The following is an 18,010-nucleotide window of genomic DNA, read 5'->3' as shown; positions in this document are numbered from 1 at the left end:
TATAAACATGATCAGTGGCTCATGTATCTACACACCAAGTGCTCGTAGATATAGCTGCTATATATGTATCTGTAACTAGAGAAGGAGACATACCAGTATTGTTTGTCTTCTTAGGAAGAGGAAAATCTTATTTCCAGTGACCTGACTGCTTACACCTGAAGCACTTTCCCTTAGGCTTTTTTACACCACCTTGAACTCGCACTACCTCATAGCTTTCTGTGTCTGAGCCTTTTTTTTCTTCTTCATACCTTTCAGCTTAGAGGAAGAACCTTTCTCAACCACATTCACTTGAACACTCTGCCGAAATAATCCTTCAGCTGCCTGAAGTTCTGTCATAAGTTCCGCAAGACTATACAACCTCTTGTTCATGTTGTAATTCAAGTGAAACTGCTCAAAACTCTTAGACAAGCTCATAAGGATAACGTCAATCTGGGTTTCCCCGTCAAGTTCAGCACCAAAGATCTATATCTCATTCAGATGTGACATCATCTTGAGAACATGATCCCTTACAGGCGTTCCTTCAGCCATCTGAGTGTTCATTAAAGCCTTCATGGCTACTTGCCTAGCAGCCCTATTCTGATCTCCAAAAAGTTCCTTGAGATTAAAGAGCATATCCGTAGCAGTGGTCATAGACGGATGTTGATGCTGCAAAACACCCGACATTACTGCCAGAATGTAACATCGCGACATTTCATCAGCCTTAATCCACCACTTATAATACTCTTTCTCAACTTCAGGAGCATCAATAGTAGGCTGATTTGGCCTGGATTCATAAGTACAAAACTTGTACTCTCAGCAGTCAACATAATGTCCAAATTTCATTTCCATTCAATATAGTTAGGTCCGGTAAGTTTGTTATCCTTAAGTATGGTGAACAATGGATTAAAGCCCATTGTATCCTGAGAATCATGCATAAAAAAACATCACATAACACATAAATAAAGGGTGCATTAAATATTAAGACCTATGTTCCTCTAACAATTATTAAAAATAATGCACTAACATTTAAACACCATAAGTTTCTGGTACGCCACGATGTGTGATATGATACCACCTAAATTTGTTTAAATGTTACTTCGGTCCTACTACTAAACAATACACCACGTTGGGGTGGCCTATATTATTTTTCATAGCTAAGTGTATACCATCATTAAATCTTAAATTAATCATAATTATACCAGATGCCACCATTTGATATCTTAAATATGGTTAATTCGCAGGTCTCGAAGAATTCACAACTACCCAACTCCTAGCCAGAATGCGCTATATTTAATATCAAAAGGGTATGCTATAATCATTCGAAATCTATGAAACTTGGTATGCCACGATGGGTGGCATGTATACCTTCCAATATTCGTTATTAATTTAAGAAGTTTGTTGTAGCAATTTCTTTAACATTCTAGACACCATAAATTACATGCCACGATGGGTGACGTATATATATTTATATTTGTCTTTATGTTAAATTACACACAAACAATAATGGAGACCATGGGATTTAATTTCATATTAATTCCCTCTCCCACTTAGTATTTACTTTGAGGATTTTAATCTAGATGCATCCTCCTATGTTATTTCTTCGAATTCCACATGTATTTTGTCAACAACAAATAATACATAACATAGTAGCATACTCTCATGATTAAAGCATTAATTAAAATATTCATATCTCCATGTCATTCTAGCATGCTAAGGGTTAGTATCACATGGCATAACAACACATACAAGAAACACACGGTAGCAATAATCAAGATAAGAAGAAATTATGTAAAACATAATAAAACACATCCACTATTATGGCCCCTGAAAAGTAGCTTCGAATTCATCTTCAAAAAATTCTCGAAATCTTCGAGAGCCCGGTTGAAGGCTAAACATCTTCAAAACTACTTGAAAACTGGGGCAATAGATCTTTAGATGTATCACAACATGTTCGTCTCGTTCTTCCATTTCCGAAAGGTATTGTAAGCCCAAATCGGACATTGTATGCAAAATTTGCAGCCAAAACAGCGAAGCTCCCCGAAAATAGAATGCATTAGAGGAAAATCTATGTTTCTCGCAGCTTCGTTGATCAAATAGTTCTATACAACTTAATACAGTAGAACAAGCATATTCTATTACATCAGTTCATAACCTAAAATAATTACAAATTGAGATTACAAGATTACAAAGCCAGAATAGGAAAAATAAAACTATCACGATCAACCCTCGTGATTTACAACAAAACCACAATTAACCACGTGGAATCTTAATCATAACAAAATAACTGCGATTAAACCACGTGGGATCCAAATACATAATTAAAACATGGTCATAATAGTGAATAAGAACCTGCATCACAGAATCAATACAAGCATACCACTATGTACATGAATATATTATTATGACATGGACTTCATATCATAAAACGCTTAACCTGGAACCAGGCTCTTGATACCAATTGTTGGAAAAATAGAATCTTAGCCCTGCGTTTTATGATATATCTAAAAGAGCATGAACAAAATATTAATCTTAATCGCTACGGCGCAAGTGATTCAAGTCCACGTCTTCTACTGTATTCCCTGATTCTCCTTGGACGAAGTGTGGTCTTCGATCTCCCAAGGTGTGCCTCTCCTTAAAGCTCCAAAAATCCAAACCCTAGCTGGCTCCTTGAGAAAAACGGTTGCCTCTCTCAAACCCTATGATCTGATTTCGTTTTTGTGTGTCTTGCCCTAGCTTTGAGAGAATGAGAATATTTATAGGTTACAGTGTGGATCATGGACCATTAGGTCGGGCCTTATAATGACATTCTGAGCTAAGCCCAATGTCATTAAATATTAATTCAATCCACTAAAGAATTAATATTTGCACTACCTTTCCAAATTCCGTAAATTAATCATTTAATTTGGCTCCTATAATTGCCTATTAAATTCCTCATGTTTAAGATATCGCATGTCCATTAATTAAATTAATTTTATGATAATTAATTTAATCAATATCTTTTATCCTTGATCATCCACTCAACCTTATAATTATGCAAGAAAATATCTGCCTGCGGGACTAAAGCATAATTATCTTTATGAGCTTTCAAGAGGACATCATCACCCGAATATATTTCTCGGACACATTTTCCTTTTATAGTTAATATCCCACTCTGTATATAATGTCATTGCCCAATACATAAATTCGCAATTTAAAATAAATAACTTAATATATGAATGAAGGCATGTGCATTAAATACAAGTGCCAATCACTATATCCGGATTAAGAATCTAAGCAATAATAATATCATAGAATCTTAGTTCTTCTTTATTTTCAGAATAAAAGAAACAAATATTCTACTATTTTGATCCCGTTCAATATACACAAAATATACAAGTATTATTCAATAGTCAAGGTATACTATTTCTAATTAATACTTCAGCCGTTCCAGTGGTTTGTCTAACACCACTTATATTGTGAACCTTTATTATATTATATAAGGAGGTTGACAATCTAATCTTCTCCTATCCCATTTGATACTATGTGAAAATATGCATTCAAGATTCTCAAATTATTATAATAGTATATACTTCAAACCAATAGTTCAGTATAAACCCTAACAATCTATCACCAGTGTATGGGATAGTCAAGACTCTAGGTAGTGAATTTGGATCTCTCCAGTTTTGTCTGATTTGGCTGATCTTACCGAGTACTTCTGATTTGGCCACTTTAGTGAATCCAAAATCTTTCTTCATAGCATAGAACACCTTCACTAGGAGATTGTAGCCTTTATTGAGAATCCCAAAGAGAGGCCATGTAATCTATTTACCACCCTTGTATCTAAAGACCAATATTTTTGGTAGCTTGTATGAAGCATCAATCCTCCTTATTTCTTCTAGCTCATTCAGATAAGGATTGATATCTGTGAATTCTTTGATGTCACATATGAAGAGTTGATCCTCTTTGTTAACTGTAGGCTTTGGCTTGGAGATGGCTTTGAGTTGAGGTGGGTTAGACTTGATTCCTATGTGTTTCTTTCTTGGAGTCTTTTTTTTTACTAGTAGTGGTAGATTTAGATCAGGCATAGGTAAATTGTTCCAATCTATGGGTTCATCCTTAGGTATAATTGGTTCACCATGGAAATTGATACCTGGATTAACCTTGAATTCAGTTGGCTCCACAGTGGGCACAGTTGGTTGACTTGAGGTTATAGATTGTATTGGCTCAGATTCCATTTCTTCATCTTCATTGATCTTCCTCTTGGCTCCAACCTTCAAGTACCCTTTTCCTGACTTCTTTGGTACTTGATTTTTTTCAAATAAAAATTTATCAGTTCCAGTTGAAGTTACAGGCATCTCCAATTTTCTTTTAACTCTTTTAATGGTCTGCTTCTTTTTTCTTTATGAGCTCCTAGCCTTCGATTTTCCTCATCTTTAGCTTCCCCAAATTGAGGGTGGCCAGTCATGATACATAGCATCTTTCCATATCTATAAATTCTTGATATTATTGACCTTAAGATGGCATCCTTGGTTGTTTTGAAGCTTGCAATAGATGTACCCATCAGCTTTTCTACATCAGGCCTAGGTGGAGAGTAATCAACCAACATTGGGTGCTTTGTTGACATTGCGACACTTGCTTGTTTAGGCTTTAACACCACAAAGTTCTTGAATTCATTTTTCATTGAAGGTTAACCCTTTTTACCCTTTTCCTAGCTTCATCTCTTCCAAAGTAATTGGCTTCAACTGTGTAAAATGCTTTACAGATTTTTCTTGAATAGCAGTTGAACCAAATACTTTTGCAATCTTTTCATCAATCTATTTTTGCTTTTCTTTCATCTTGAGCTCAGCTACTGCAAGATTTATGAGATCAGTGATGTCCAAGGTTGGTGGCTTTGAGATAGTAATAGCTGGAACTATTACTTTACTGACTTTTATGTGCACATCCTTCTCCCTCCTTTCGTTAGCATCAAGTAAAACAGGGTTTGAAATTTGAGCAGCCACCAACTGTTGAAGGAGTTGAGTCTGTTTGTCTTAACCTTCCGATCTATGCCACAGAGTTTTCAACTTTAGATAGTCTGTGAGTGAGGGTCTCAACCTTGCTTGCCAAATCACTTTATTTCCTCCATTTGAATTGTATTTCCCTCATAGTTTGCTTTTGGAAGTTTTTCTTTTATCTTTTTCATATAGACTTTTCTTCACTTCTTCATATCATCCACGTCTTCTTCATATCATCCACATCTTGATTTTTCATATCATCCACATATTTCTCACGGTATCATGTATATTTAAAATTATTGTCAATTTACATTATTAAAAAAATTCAATAAATAAATCTTAGAACCTAAAATTTTCACTTTAAATTAAATTTAAAAATTATATAATATTATAAACAATTATCGCTTCGCTTAGGCTAGTATATATATTATGGGGTGAGTTCTATGGAGTCCACCTTTTTATCGGAGTCCTCGGAGTCCATCTACGTTCTGCAAATAAAATATATTGTAAAACGTGTTATTTTGCAAAACATGTTACACAAATAGCATAACTTCAACAAAATCATGCAAATCTCATATATTTACGGTACAATATGTATGTTCTGCAATATGTTCTGCAACATGAACATTTATGTTCTGCAAATTAAACATGTTTTGTAGAATATATATTTTTACAATGTTCTGCTTGTAAAATGTATGCAATCTACAAGATTTTTGATAGAATAGTGATGTTTGTCGAAAAATAATATGTTTTGCAATATTTTAAGTTATATTTTACTTGCAGAACATATATGGACTCCGATGACTCCAATTAAAGGTGGACTCCATAGAACTTTACTCTATATATTAAAGTTGATTATTATTTTAAAATTAGTGAGAATAGCCGAGGACATGTATCATGGGAGACAGCGTGATATAAAAACCTAAAATCCGAAGCCTAATTTATAAAACCCCCTCACCCTCGAGCCTTTTATAATTGTGCGTAGTAGCGAAGCTAAGCAAGAAAAGAACACCAAGAGGAGTCAAAAGCCCCCCATCATGCAGATCTTCGTGAAAACCCTAACCGGAAAGACTATTACTCTTGAAGTCGAGAGTAGTGATACTATTGATAATGTCAAAGCTAAGATTCAGGTCTCTCTTTTTTATACTCTTTTAATATTTTATTATTTACTGTCTGTTAAATTCGTTACTCCTTTTTTTTGTTCAAATTGATTGGTATATATGTATATTGATGATTAATTTAATAGGGTTTTGGACGTTTTATTTTTTGTGTTGTGTTAAGGCTGTTGTTTTTAGTTATTGTAATTAGGGTTTTGTTGGGGTTGTTATTTTTCAAGTTTTGGTAATTTTGTTGATTTTGGTTGTTTGCGATTATCGTGATTATTGTGAAACTGTTGGTTTTTAAGATTTGTGCGTGCTCTCTGTTGATTAATGTTGCGGGGGACTTGAGTATTGTTTTGGTGATATAGGTTTTGAGATTTGGGGATTTTTGACATTTCTCGGGTATATATAAGTTATGGTTGTTGGGTACTGGATTGATTGCTGGAAGTTTTGTTGTTTATATTTTAGGCTGCTCGAGTGTTGTCAATTGAGTTTTTTGTGCTTCCAATGTTATTTATGTTCAAAATTTCTTTATTCCTTATTGTGAAGCAAGTAATGTGCTGGGAAGATGGAGTGTTGTCTGTATTATTCACATGGGTTGTTATAATTGAGAACATTTTTTTCGTAGAGCAGGTTTATTTAGGCTTGTTACTTAAATTATGGTGTGAGACTATGAGATATTTGTGACGGATATGAAGACAGGGTTAGTTTCGTAACGAGCCAGAGAATTCCTTTTTTTATATTATGATGTTTAAATTGAGAACGTATTAGTTTAGTGAGGTTGGGTTGGGCTTTAATCTATAGCCAGTCGCTTAAAACTGACAAGTCTAAAATAGAAACAAACACAAGGAAAAGTAGTTGTCATTAATGACTCTATACAAGCACAAGTAGGTTTCACTTACTATTAATCCACATTTTTTTTTTCTGTTCTGAAATTTTAAATGATCAGTGAACCAAGTCCAGGCAGGCACACAATCTACAAGATTAATACTAGTTTGAATCTTGATTGATGGCTCTTAGCTTTCTTATCAAGGCCCCTTCTGAGCAAAGTAATGTGGACATATAGTTGGTGTCATGGAAGTTCCTTATGTCAGGTTATAGTCTACCCCTTCCCATGGTAGTTTCACCATTTGCCAAATTTTGACAACTTCATTATGCCGAGTTATTTTTGTGATACAGTGCGTAGGTTCAACAAATGCGGTAGACCGTGATTATTAGGAATATATTTGCAATTTGGATCTCAACGTCATAATTATTTTGTAGTTTATGGTGTAGAGTAGGCTGACTATCGAAGGCACTCTTGTTATACATATTTTATCTTATCTAAACTTGGAAGAACTTGTACTATCAAGTTTTTGGGTTTTAGCTGTTTTTTAAAGATTTCAATGTAATTATTTGAGAGGAATTTCCCAATACATGCAAAGACGGCAGTGCGTAATGATAATGGGTTCAAATAACAAAGCTTTTCGGGGGGGGGGGGTATGTATCGATAATGGGTCCAAATGTGCACAATGTAGTTTGGTATCGCTTCTCTGTTAGTACATCATCCAGCCCAAGTGGATAAGAGGCTTGCGTAAAGAAAGATATTTTATCCAACTACTTGAGGAATTTGTTTGCCTATCTAGGGTCGTCGATTGACATTTTCCCCACAGTCCTTGGGTGTGTCTTGAACTTCTTTATTTGAAATCGAAGTAACTTATGTTTTTGAAGGTTTCAGTTCACACATATATCTATATATTTAGATATTTCCAAATATTTGCCAGCATATATGTCGTTGCTTTTATTCTAGAAGCTAGTCTAAATGTATTTCAAATCTTTAAATATACTGTTGCTTAATTTAATTATATGTTGTTATTAATGTCTATTGAGTTGTATTATTTTTTACTGTAATGTTAGAACTCATACTTTTGTGGCTACCAGGACAAGGAAGGTATTCCTCCAGATCAGCAGAGGTTGATATTTGCTGGTAAGCAATTAGAAGATGGAAGAACTCTCGCAGATTACAACATTCAAAAAGAGTCAACCCTCCACTTGGTTCTAAGGCTTCGAGGAGGAACGATGATTAAAGTGAAAACTCTTACTGGAAAGGAAATTGAAATTGATATTGAACCAACTGATACCATTGACCGGATTAAGGAACGGGTTGAGGAGAAGGAAGGAATTCCTCCTGTGCAGCAAAGGTTGTATGTTGTTTTACTATGTTGATTTATTTTAAATACCAACACATATATCTTGTTTTAACAAGATCATAACCTATATTACAGGACTTGAGAAAATTTCGTTTCTACTCCCTTTTTGCAGGCTTATCTATGCTGGCAAGCAGCTTGCAGATGACAAAACAGCCAAAGATTATAATATTGAGGGTGGCTCTGTACTTCATTTGGTTCTTGCACTAAGGGGTGGTAGTTTTTAAATAATATTTTTTAAATTAGTGAAAACCTGTTGTGGAGCTTTTTACGTACTGAAGAAAGCAGAAATTGCATTTGTTTTGCTACAGATGTTCTCATCATTTGCCCCAGTATTGTGTTTTCAATTTTTAAAATTTTATACATTAACTGCTATGGATTGTGATTCTCTGTGTTTAGCTTTTACTCGAGTTTTATATTAATTTTCTTTGTGGTTCCTGGTTGTCATTTTGTTGTATTCAGCTTCATCATTCTTATGGATGAGTAAAGGCTGAGGCAGATTGATGGGTGCTGTTGTAGATTTAAGTTATTTTAGTTCTGGACAATGATTTACATTTTAGCCTGTAGCTTGGGTTTGTTGGAGTAGGTTGCTCTTTGTATCAAGTTACTATATAGGTGCTTGATGTTTGTGTGATAATATTCAACATAGGAGTAGGGGAAGTTTACCTACTTAAATTTGAAATTTAGCACATAAATCAATACCAGGGGTTGCTTTAGATGTTAATTTTCAGATTTGACTGCTCAAGGTAAATTTGTTTTTAGATACAGAACAGTATAACTGCTTAAGGTTATTTTGTTTTTAGATACAGACAGTATTAAAACTACGTCTTCTAAGTTATAAGTATATTCATACATTACTCTAGTTAGGACAGGTGTAAATCTCATGTATGCAAGACACAAGTGTTTGGTCACCCTTTGGGTGCCTGAGGTATATAACGTGTGGCATCTTCTGTGTTTTACATGGTAGTAATTCTTGAAGCATCTTATATTGTTCTCTTCTGAGTTTGTTAAGTTGGGTTAAGATTTTAGTAATAAAGTGTAAATTTGCTTTGGGTTCCTACTTGTGTTGCTTTTGGCCTTTGAAACAGTTTAAAATGATGTTTAGTTTGCCATCAAGACCAAAGACCTGTAGTTGTAAGCTTGTAAGTATACAAGGTCGGCACCCAAATGTAGATTTTTTTTTTTGTTGAGAGCTGTACTTGAGTCTTAGGCTATGTTTGGGAGTGCTGTTGAAAACTGTTGTGCTGTGAGAAAAAGTGCTGGTGAAAAAAGTGCTGGTGGATAAAGTGTTGTCGTTTGGTAATTTTTTTTAATTTATGCATATTTTGAGATATAATATATAAAAATAATATTTTTGAGAAGTTTTGATAGTGAAATTAATAGCTAATTCCTGCAAAATCTGAAAACAGTTTTTTCCAAAAGTATAGGGGGACATGTTTTGCCAACAGTAGCTTTTAAACCAAAAATGTTTTTCCACACAGCAGCTTTTAGAATTTATCAAACACTTTTCTGACAGTTTTTCAGCAAAAAGCTGCTATTTAGCTGGTTTAGTAACTCCTGGTAAGTTGTTTCTTTGTGACATTTAACAGAATTGTAAAGTGATGGATGCACTCACCGCCAAACTGGGTAGTGTAGCATGTTTGTAAGCGTGGGGGATTCATTTCAGTCCAAGCTGAAGAGGTGGAAGTTATGGTTAGTCAAATATACCTGCCAAATATAATCTACCATTTTGCAGAGTCATATTATATATTGACCACCTCTGTTGTTTATAAGGGTCCACACTCTAAACTGTGCAGGCGCATCTAACAATTCCCATCTTCCCCACTTGGAAAAATGCACGCATAATAGCATGCCGTTAACAATTTGAATTTCGCTTCCCCTAGTGTTATTTTTCTGTAGATGTTGTTGTGGTGTATGAACACAAAGATAAACTACATCCTGTATACAAAAATGCGTCTAAGAAACCTGTGGCATGTTAAACACTTAAAATGAAACACTCCCGTTATATTGTGAAAATCAGACAATAAAATTCATATGATAAATCAGAAATTTATCATGACATGATAAACAGTTGTAAGACCCTTACCAATACCAGTTCATGGGTGTGAAATCATATAGAAACCGTCTGCCACGGCCTCTTACTTTGTGCTGAGAAATAATTTACTGGGCGTGCAAAACTAGAATTTTGTTCTCAAGTTGAAAGTTTTGAAAAGAGATCTTGTCACCAACTGACCGACTTGGACATCTGAACCATATGTTCCCAGATTGAATAGAGTTGTGGCATGAAAAATTTTAAAATAAGTAATTCGTGATTTATGAATTAAATAAGTTATTTATAAGTGGTAAATAGATGAATATTTTTAAGTTTTATAAGTGTTTCAATAATTTTACTATAAGTCAATTTTCTTTTTTACTTAAATAAATAATTTTTAAATATAATTATCTTAATTCATGAATTTTAAGTTACATTGACATTTAAAAATTGAACTTAATAAAAAATTAAAAATAAGTTAGGTAAAAATAAACCGTTATTAATATTTAACTTATCAATTTACGTTGTAAATTTGACTTATGTTATAAATTCGACTTAACTGATTAACAAACAATGCATAGGCTTTTAAATCATAAGATGACTCACCGGTATCTGTCAAGCAGCCCCATAATTGTTTATATGCAAGAATCACATCATTTTTCTCTTTAAAAAGCTGTAATTGTAATTTTTTTTATCATGATTGAAATACATTGGAAGTTGGAACGTGCATTCACGTCATGCATATATTATATCTTGACCTGTGAACACAGTGCGAAATGATACGAATAATTAGTATATGGATTCAAAAATTTGGTACACGAACACGAAAGTAGACGAACACGAAAAAATCTTAATATACTTAGTAACGGATTTGGGTTTTCGATATAAATACACGACACGGAACAATAAATACACGAAATAAATAAATAATTATATATTTATATTTATATTTATTTATGTATAGCACGTACCAAATATGAATTATCTATTCTAAATAACATATATAAAAAAAACGAGGAAGACCAAATCTTTACTTTATGTTTTTAGTTTCATTTGATGTTGAGCAATTTGTAGTTTGTTATACTTGCATGAACATTTTAACTTGTTTTATGCAATTGTATTTGGAACTTTGTTGTTCACTTTCCAAAATTATTTAATTATCTATTGTATTTTTTAACAATTAAATTTTTCTATATATAATTCATGTATTATAATGTACTAAATCGGGTACATACTAATATATTAGTTTCGGGTTAATATCACTAATTTGGTACACGAATACAAATTTGGGTCAAGTTCAAATTTAAAGTTTAATATACTAAAAAGACGAAAGTACATGCAACAGTTTATATCCGACATGAAACGTTGCCGGGTCTAATCATATCATGTAAAACAAAAAATCCCTGACAGAAAAAAGAGAGGATACAGATTTAGTCATTTAAAGTTGGTGGACAGTCCTTGAAAATATACTACTAATATATAAATTCAGAGGTCATAAATTTCAAAATTAGGTACTAGTAAATGGAAAATGAGTTTTAATGTTAGTTTCCCTAACTGCTGACTTACTAAAGGATGAATCAATTTTATAATAAGCTTAGATTCCTAATCATACACTTAAACCTTACTAATACAGTGAAACTACAAAAACTGAAGTAGTACTGTTTTGGACTCACTGCTTAATTGAAATGCAAATCCTAGTCAATGCCTAAAATATACTCCAGTACACACTTTGTAAAGGCACTTTGTATTGGCGGGTGACCTAATTATTTCACTAGACTAGACTCACGAGTCACTATGTCGGCCTTGTAATTGAAAAAAAAGAATGATAAGTAATTTTACAGCCATGACCCCTGCGTTTTGACCAGAGTTGTGAACGAGTCGAACCATATTTGAGTTATTCGAAATCGGCTCATTAAATATTCAAATTCGATTTGATATTAATCGAGACGAGTTCTAGATTTACAAATTCTTTATTGAATTGAGTTCGAGGTTTTAATCATTCGGCTCGTAAGGTTCGTATACTTTTTTGAGCCTTTATAATTTTTAATTTTTTAAATATATATATTGAATCGAACTAGAGTTGAGCCGATCAAATTTTAAATTTTTGAGCCGAACTCAATTCTATCAAACTTTTTACGAGCCGAGTTTCAAATTGAAATTAAAAACTTGGTAGAACTCGAACTCAAACCCAAAATTTTTTAATTAAATTTTAGCATCCCAACCGTATTTGACACGGCTCAATTACTTCCCTAATTTTGACAAATTTATGAGATCTGCACTTAAATATACTATATTTCCATTTATTTAGCTCCCTCGTTATTTGTTAATTTAAACTTTAGTTTTGCTTCTCGGGACCTTCTACTTTTTTTCATCATGTGGGGTTATCAATATCTCTACGTGTGATTCGTTAAGACATAAAAATTCCTCTATGTCTTTTCTTTCTAGGAAGCCGAAAGGCTCTTTCTCGCCAGAAAAGAAGAGGGCACCGTAACTTCGGGAGAAGGGGTGCCTCCTCACAAAGGGGGTCGCGGTGACCAGGCCCGGGAAGAAAAAAAGAAGGATACTGTAGTAGTTTAGTCTTACATAGAAATTATAAGAATAAAAAAGGGGGAGGTATGAGGATCAACGGTAGCGAGAGAGAGGATTACTTTTTCCTTGAATAGTACTTTCCAAAAATGAATGTAGTGGGTTGATGAGTCATAAAAAAGATGTTTAGCATGTAATTAGTTAGAACTGGAATCATTGATTTAATTTACTGTTTAACTAAAAACATGTATAATCAAATGAGTTTGATAAGATAAATCAATTAGTTAAAGATTTATTTATTGTCATGCCATTGACTTATTGTTTTCCTTTTATTTACTGTTTAACTAAAAATATGTATAATCGAATGAGTGTGATAATATAAATCAATTGATTAAAGATTTATTTATTGTCGTGCCAGATTTTGAACTCGATTCTTGTTCATCTTCGAAGTTAAGTTTTGTTTGTTTTAGAACAAATACTTAATTTATAAGGTATATATCTAACAGTTACCGAAATATCGACAAAAATTAAAATATTTTAACAAAATAATTAGCGGCTCTAGAATATTGAGATTTTAGAGGGAAATTTCTAGCTAAGCAAGAACTTACACTCCAATTTTTCCTTGTAAATTTTGAATATACCAAAATTACGGAATGATAACCGCGCTGCAACAATATTATCACTTCACTTCACATAAGAGATGTTTATATTTTTAACTTTAAAATAATTAAAATTTATTTTATACACTGTAATATATACAGCGCACATAGTTTTTTTTAAAGTTAAAGATTATATACTAAAATTATGTATTTTAACACTTTAATGTCAAGAAATTACTTGTAATTTGATTTCTTTTGATAAATATCTTCCAAAATACGCACATAACAATGACCAATGTCAGGTGATAAATATAATCATTAATAATTCAAAAGTTATTAGACAAAAAAGTATCATAAATTAATATCGAAAAATATTTTACAAACATGTGAAGTAGATAGAAATGTATATTTAATCAAATATATCATTTTAAACATTACATATTTCATAAAAAAATTAATTATCAGAATAGAGGGTTTATTGAATTTTAATATGGTTACAACTCGGGACCATTTTTTTTTATATCAATTTTGGAGAGGTTATCAGGGTAGTGTTAAGTTATAATGAAACTAACTTTTCTTTCGAGACCTTTGAGACCATTTATATCCTACAAGTAAAATATTATATAAAAACATCGAAATACATATTATTTGCAAATCATACTCTATACAAATCATTCATTTTATTCAAAATCTTGAATATCTTATATGTGCTATACATATAATATTATAAATTATTTTATTATACGAAATATATTTTGTTTGCAGAACATTTATTCAACTTGTCAAGTATACATATTCTAATAATTAAACTTAAAAGATCTTCAATAAATTTAATTAATTATTGATACTCGTAGAAAATAATAAATTTTATAATATTTTGATTACAGAATATTTGTGAGGCCTATATGAAACAATGGTTTTCTTCTACGAAACAATGGTTTTCTTGAAATTTTCCTCTGTGACTGTAGTAATTTACAGTGGTTCTCCCGTGTATGTTCTATTCTATGTCGATAGTCTATCGAGTTTTCACGTTCACATTCCGACAAAAAAAAAAGTTTTCATGTTTACACATTAATAACATATTTTTGTTTCCATCTTTTCAAAGAATACCTCTTTTTTTTTTGCTAAAGAGAATCACTCTTAATAACAAGAGAAAAAAAATAATTTTGACAATTTGTTTGAAATGCGCCCTAAAAATACGATCCATACTTAATAATTTGGTCTTTAATACAATACGTAACATCGGATTGAGTGTTCAGCTACAATGTGAAAGTAAAATGATCTCGGAGGAATATATAGGTGCATTTCTAGATAGGACCTCGTTATTCGGGTGCATGAATAAAATGCGAGACTCATTTTCTGCAGGGTTTAGTATAATTCACCTGTAATTCTTACCTATATGATGACGCATTCATTATGGATAACAAATACTACTGTACCCTGTAAATTAGTCATGCAATTGAATTATTAATATAGTTAATACTATTTCTAGATTAAATTAGATATTATGTTATTGAAACTACATGAATATGAAGAATAAAATATTAGGGTTGGTTTGCGATAGTCAACTTAATAGACTTTGGAGAGTGCTACTGTCTGCTGTATATAAAGGGAGTGAAGGAGAGAGGGGTGTTAAGTTATCATATGTGGTGTACTTGATTCTTTTGCGCTTTGTACTTGTGATGTCCTCTGTATAAAACAAGTTTGTGGAATATTATTTCTGCAGGGAGATATCAATCCACCAAACGTACCCGGTATTGTGCAGAGAGATAGATTAATATAAAATCTAGCTGATAAAATTGTAGCATAGAGAGAAATCGAGGAGGAAATGGGTGGAGGGAGAGCGCCTTGCTGTGACAAGAACAAAGTGAAGAGAGGTCCATGGAGTCCTGCAGAAGATATGAAGCTCGCTGCTTTTATTCTTCACAATGGACACGGAAACTGGCGCTCTCTCCCTAAACAAGCTGGTAATTTGTCTCTGTTTTGCATATGTGTCATGTGTGGTGTGGATGTAAAACTTGCTCATTTTGTACTGTTTTCCCCGTTTTCTGCCTGAGTTACTAGAGTTTATGTATATACTATGCTTGTTATATATATTTTTAACTACCATCTCCGGCAGGGTAAAAAACATTTATAAATAAATATTTCATCATAATCCCCCACTCTATACTAATTAATCACATATAATTTTTTTTTTGGCAAATTCTCGATAACATCCTTCTATTTATTTTCTTTTTTTAGATGATATTTTTTTCTAATACTTGGCTTATATTTAATATTCTTATATTTTAATTTCATGTATAACAAGTCATTTCGTTATAAGTTGAATAAATGTTAAAATTTAAGTAAATGACTTCATTGCTCACTAAAACTTCATTTTTTTTTTTCATTTTCAACACTATTACAATATTACAATTAAAAGTATAAGTATCATCATCTGAACTTCGGAAACTATGAGAAGAATTTTCTTCTAAATATCACTGCATAATTAACTCTTTCAACAAATGATATTGTTATTTTAACTTTTACATATGATAATTAAACTGTAATTTATGTACTCCATTGACAAGGATATTAAAAACTATTTGACCAAAGCACTTGGAAGTACACAAAAGTTTCCTTGTTTTGACTTGTCTAAACCACTCAAGATTCAACAAGTCATAATCACTCAATAATAGCCATTAACTCTATTATTATTTTCAATTATATTAATGACAAGTATTTGAGATTATACACCATAGATGATGCATTTGATCATGTGTACGTTACAGGGCTGCTGCGATGTGGAAAGAGTTGCAGATTGAGATGGATAAATTACTTAAGCCCCAGTGTGAAGCGAGGCAATTTTACTCCAGAAGAAGAGGAAGCCATTATAAAGCTACACGACTCTTATGGAAACAGGTCAACACTTCACATTACATGTATAGTAGTTTTCTTACATAATAAATTATAAAATTAATTCAATTAATTATGGTTGCATTTACAGGTGGTCAAAGATTGCTGCTGAGTTGCCAGGACGAACTGATAACGAGATTAAAAATGTGTGGAACACGCATTTGAAGAAAAGATTATCAGGGAAAAATTCTAAATGTCACAACAGTAGTAATAAGATTCCATTTAAGAATGATGAATATTCATCAGTAGTTATTTCATCATCTTCCTTAACTTCGTCTAGTGCTACTTCGAATACATGTGCTCAAGTTCGATGCCCCGAAGACAGTCGACTGCCTACTACAAGCGATGGTCGTGATCATCGATATCCTGTTGCCACAATGCCAGATCATTTCACTGAACTACCAGCACTAATTTGTCCGGATGAGGCTAAAAAGGAAACATCCAGATCAAGTTCATTTTCTTCCAATGCATCGGATTTTTCGAGCTCTAATACTCAAGTGTGCAATCATGTTGCATATCCAGATAAAGAAATGGAGTCACTGTTTAGCTATTCTGAGGAAGCCCCTGATAGCTACTTGAAAGAATCAAATAAAATCAATGTTTTTGATACTGAGTTTGATATCTGGACTGTGTTGGAAGACTTTGAAAAGTTTGAATCACAACAAGAGCAGCAGCAGAAGCTTGTGCCCTCCCATTTGCAAGGCTCCAGTTTTGGAGATGAGAATTATTTAATAAACCATGACATAGAATTAGCTGAAAAAAGTGAGTGGTATAAATATTTGGAAAATAATGAGATTGGACTTGTGGGAATTATAGGAGAAGAAGACCAGAATAATGTTACACTAAATAAAAAAGCTGAAAAAGGGTTCAATGAGAAGATGATGAGTGTGGAATCAGAAATTGATCCGGGCTTGCTGAATTTTCATTATTGGCCATCTTCACCGATACCTCACAATTTTTAAAACTGAAGGTGATCCTTTAATGAGTACTTCTAGATATCATTTGTTCCAAAACTCGGAAGGATGGTGATTAGGGAAAGATTATTATGCTTGGAGACAGACAGTAATTAGCTTGCATATAGCTCAACGTTTCACACAATACTCAGTTTGAAAGAGCAGATTTAATTTCTCTGGACATGTTCCTTGGGAAGGTTTTACTCATCTCACTATTTACAAATGTCACTAATTCACTGTGTATTGTAATTGTAGCACATCTGGTGATATTCAATACTATATTTATACATAAAATTATATTTTGTAATTCCCGTGATATTTAATTAATATGGTTTAATTAATCGTGATAACGAGATTAAAAATGTTTGGAAAACACATTTGAAGAAAAGATTTTTAGAAAAAATTTCATAAGGTCACAACAATAATAACAAATCATAGAAGGATGAATATTCATCATCTTCCTTGTCTTCGTCTAGTACTGTTACATGGAATGCATGTGGTGAAGTTCCATGCCGGGAAGACAAATGGACTACTTACAAGTGATCCTGTTGACACAATTCCAGAGATTTTACCACCACAAATTTGTTCGGATAATGCTAAAAAGGAGACATCTGGTTCAAGTTCATTTTTTAACAATGCAGTGGATATTTCAAGCTCTACTGCTCAAGTCTACAATGAAGCCCCTAATAATCACTTGGGAGATTCGAATAAAATCGATGTTTTCCATACTGAGTTTGATATTTGGACTTTGTTGGAAGAGTTCGACA

General features: G+C 32.7%; 2 protein-coding genes across 2 annotated transcripts; both read left to right on the top strand.

The window, feature by feature from the left end:
• The first annotated feature begins 5,888 nt into the window (after positions 1-5,888).
• LOC141713318 (ubiquitin-NEDD8-like protein RUB2) lies at positions 5,889-8,643 on the top strand. The gene is made up of 3 exons (XM_074516678.1): positions 5,889-6,082; positions 7,973-8,232; positions 8,354-8,643. The coding sequence occupies exons 1-3, from the start codon at positions 5,990-5,992 to the stop codon at positions 8,463-8,465; spliced, it is 465 nt and encodes a 154-aa protein (XP_074372779.1). The 5' UTR covers positions 5,889-5,989; the 3' UTR covers positions 8,466-8,643.
• Positions 8,644-14,960: 6,317 nt separating this feature from the next.
• Positions 14,961-17,550, top strand: LOC141713317 (uncharacterized). The gene is made up of 3 exons (XM_074516677.1): positions 14,961-15,362; positions 16,167-16,296; positions 16,382-17,550. Exons 1-3 carry the CDS (start codon positions 15,224-15,226, stop codon positions 17,250-17,252), a joined length of 1,140 nt encoding a protein of 379 aa, XP_074372778.1. The 5' UTR covers positions 14,961-15,223; the 3' UTR covers positions 17,253-17,550.
• Positions 17,551-18,010: the final 460 nt, after the last annotated feature.

The sequence above is a fragment of the Apium graveolens genome, chromosome 3, assembly GCF_009905375.1.
Source record: "Apium graveolens cultivar Ventura chromosome 3, ASM990537v1, whole genome shotgun sequence".
Taxonomy (NCBI): Eukaryota; Viridiplantae; Streptophyta; class Magnoliopsida; order Apiales; family Apiaceae; genus Apium; species Apium graveolens.
Note: the sequence above shows the minus strand (reverse complement) of the source record. Positions and strands in the feature narration are given on the sequence as shown.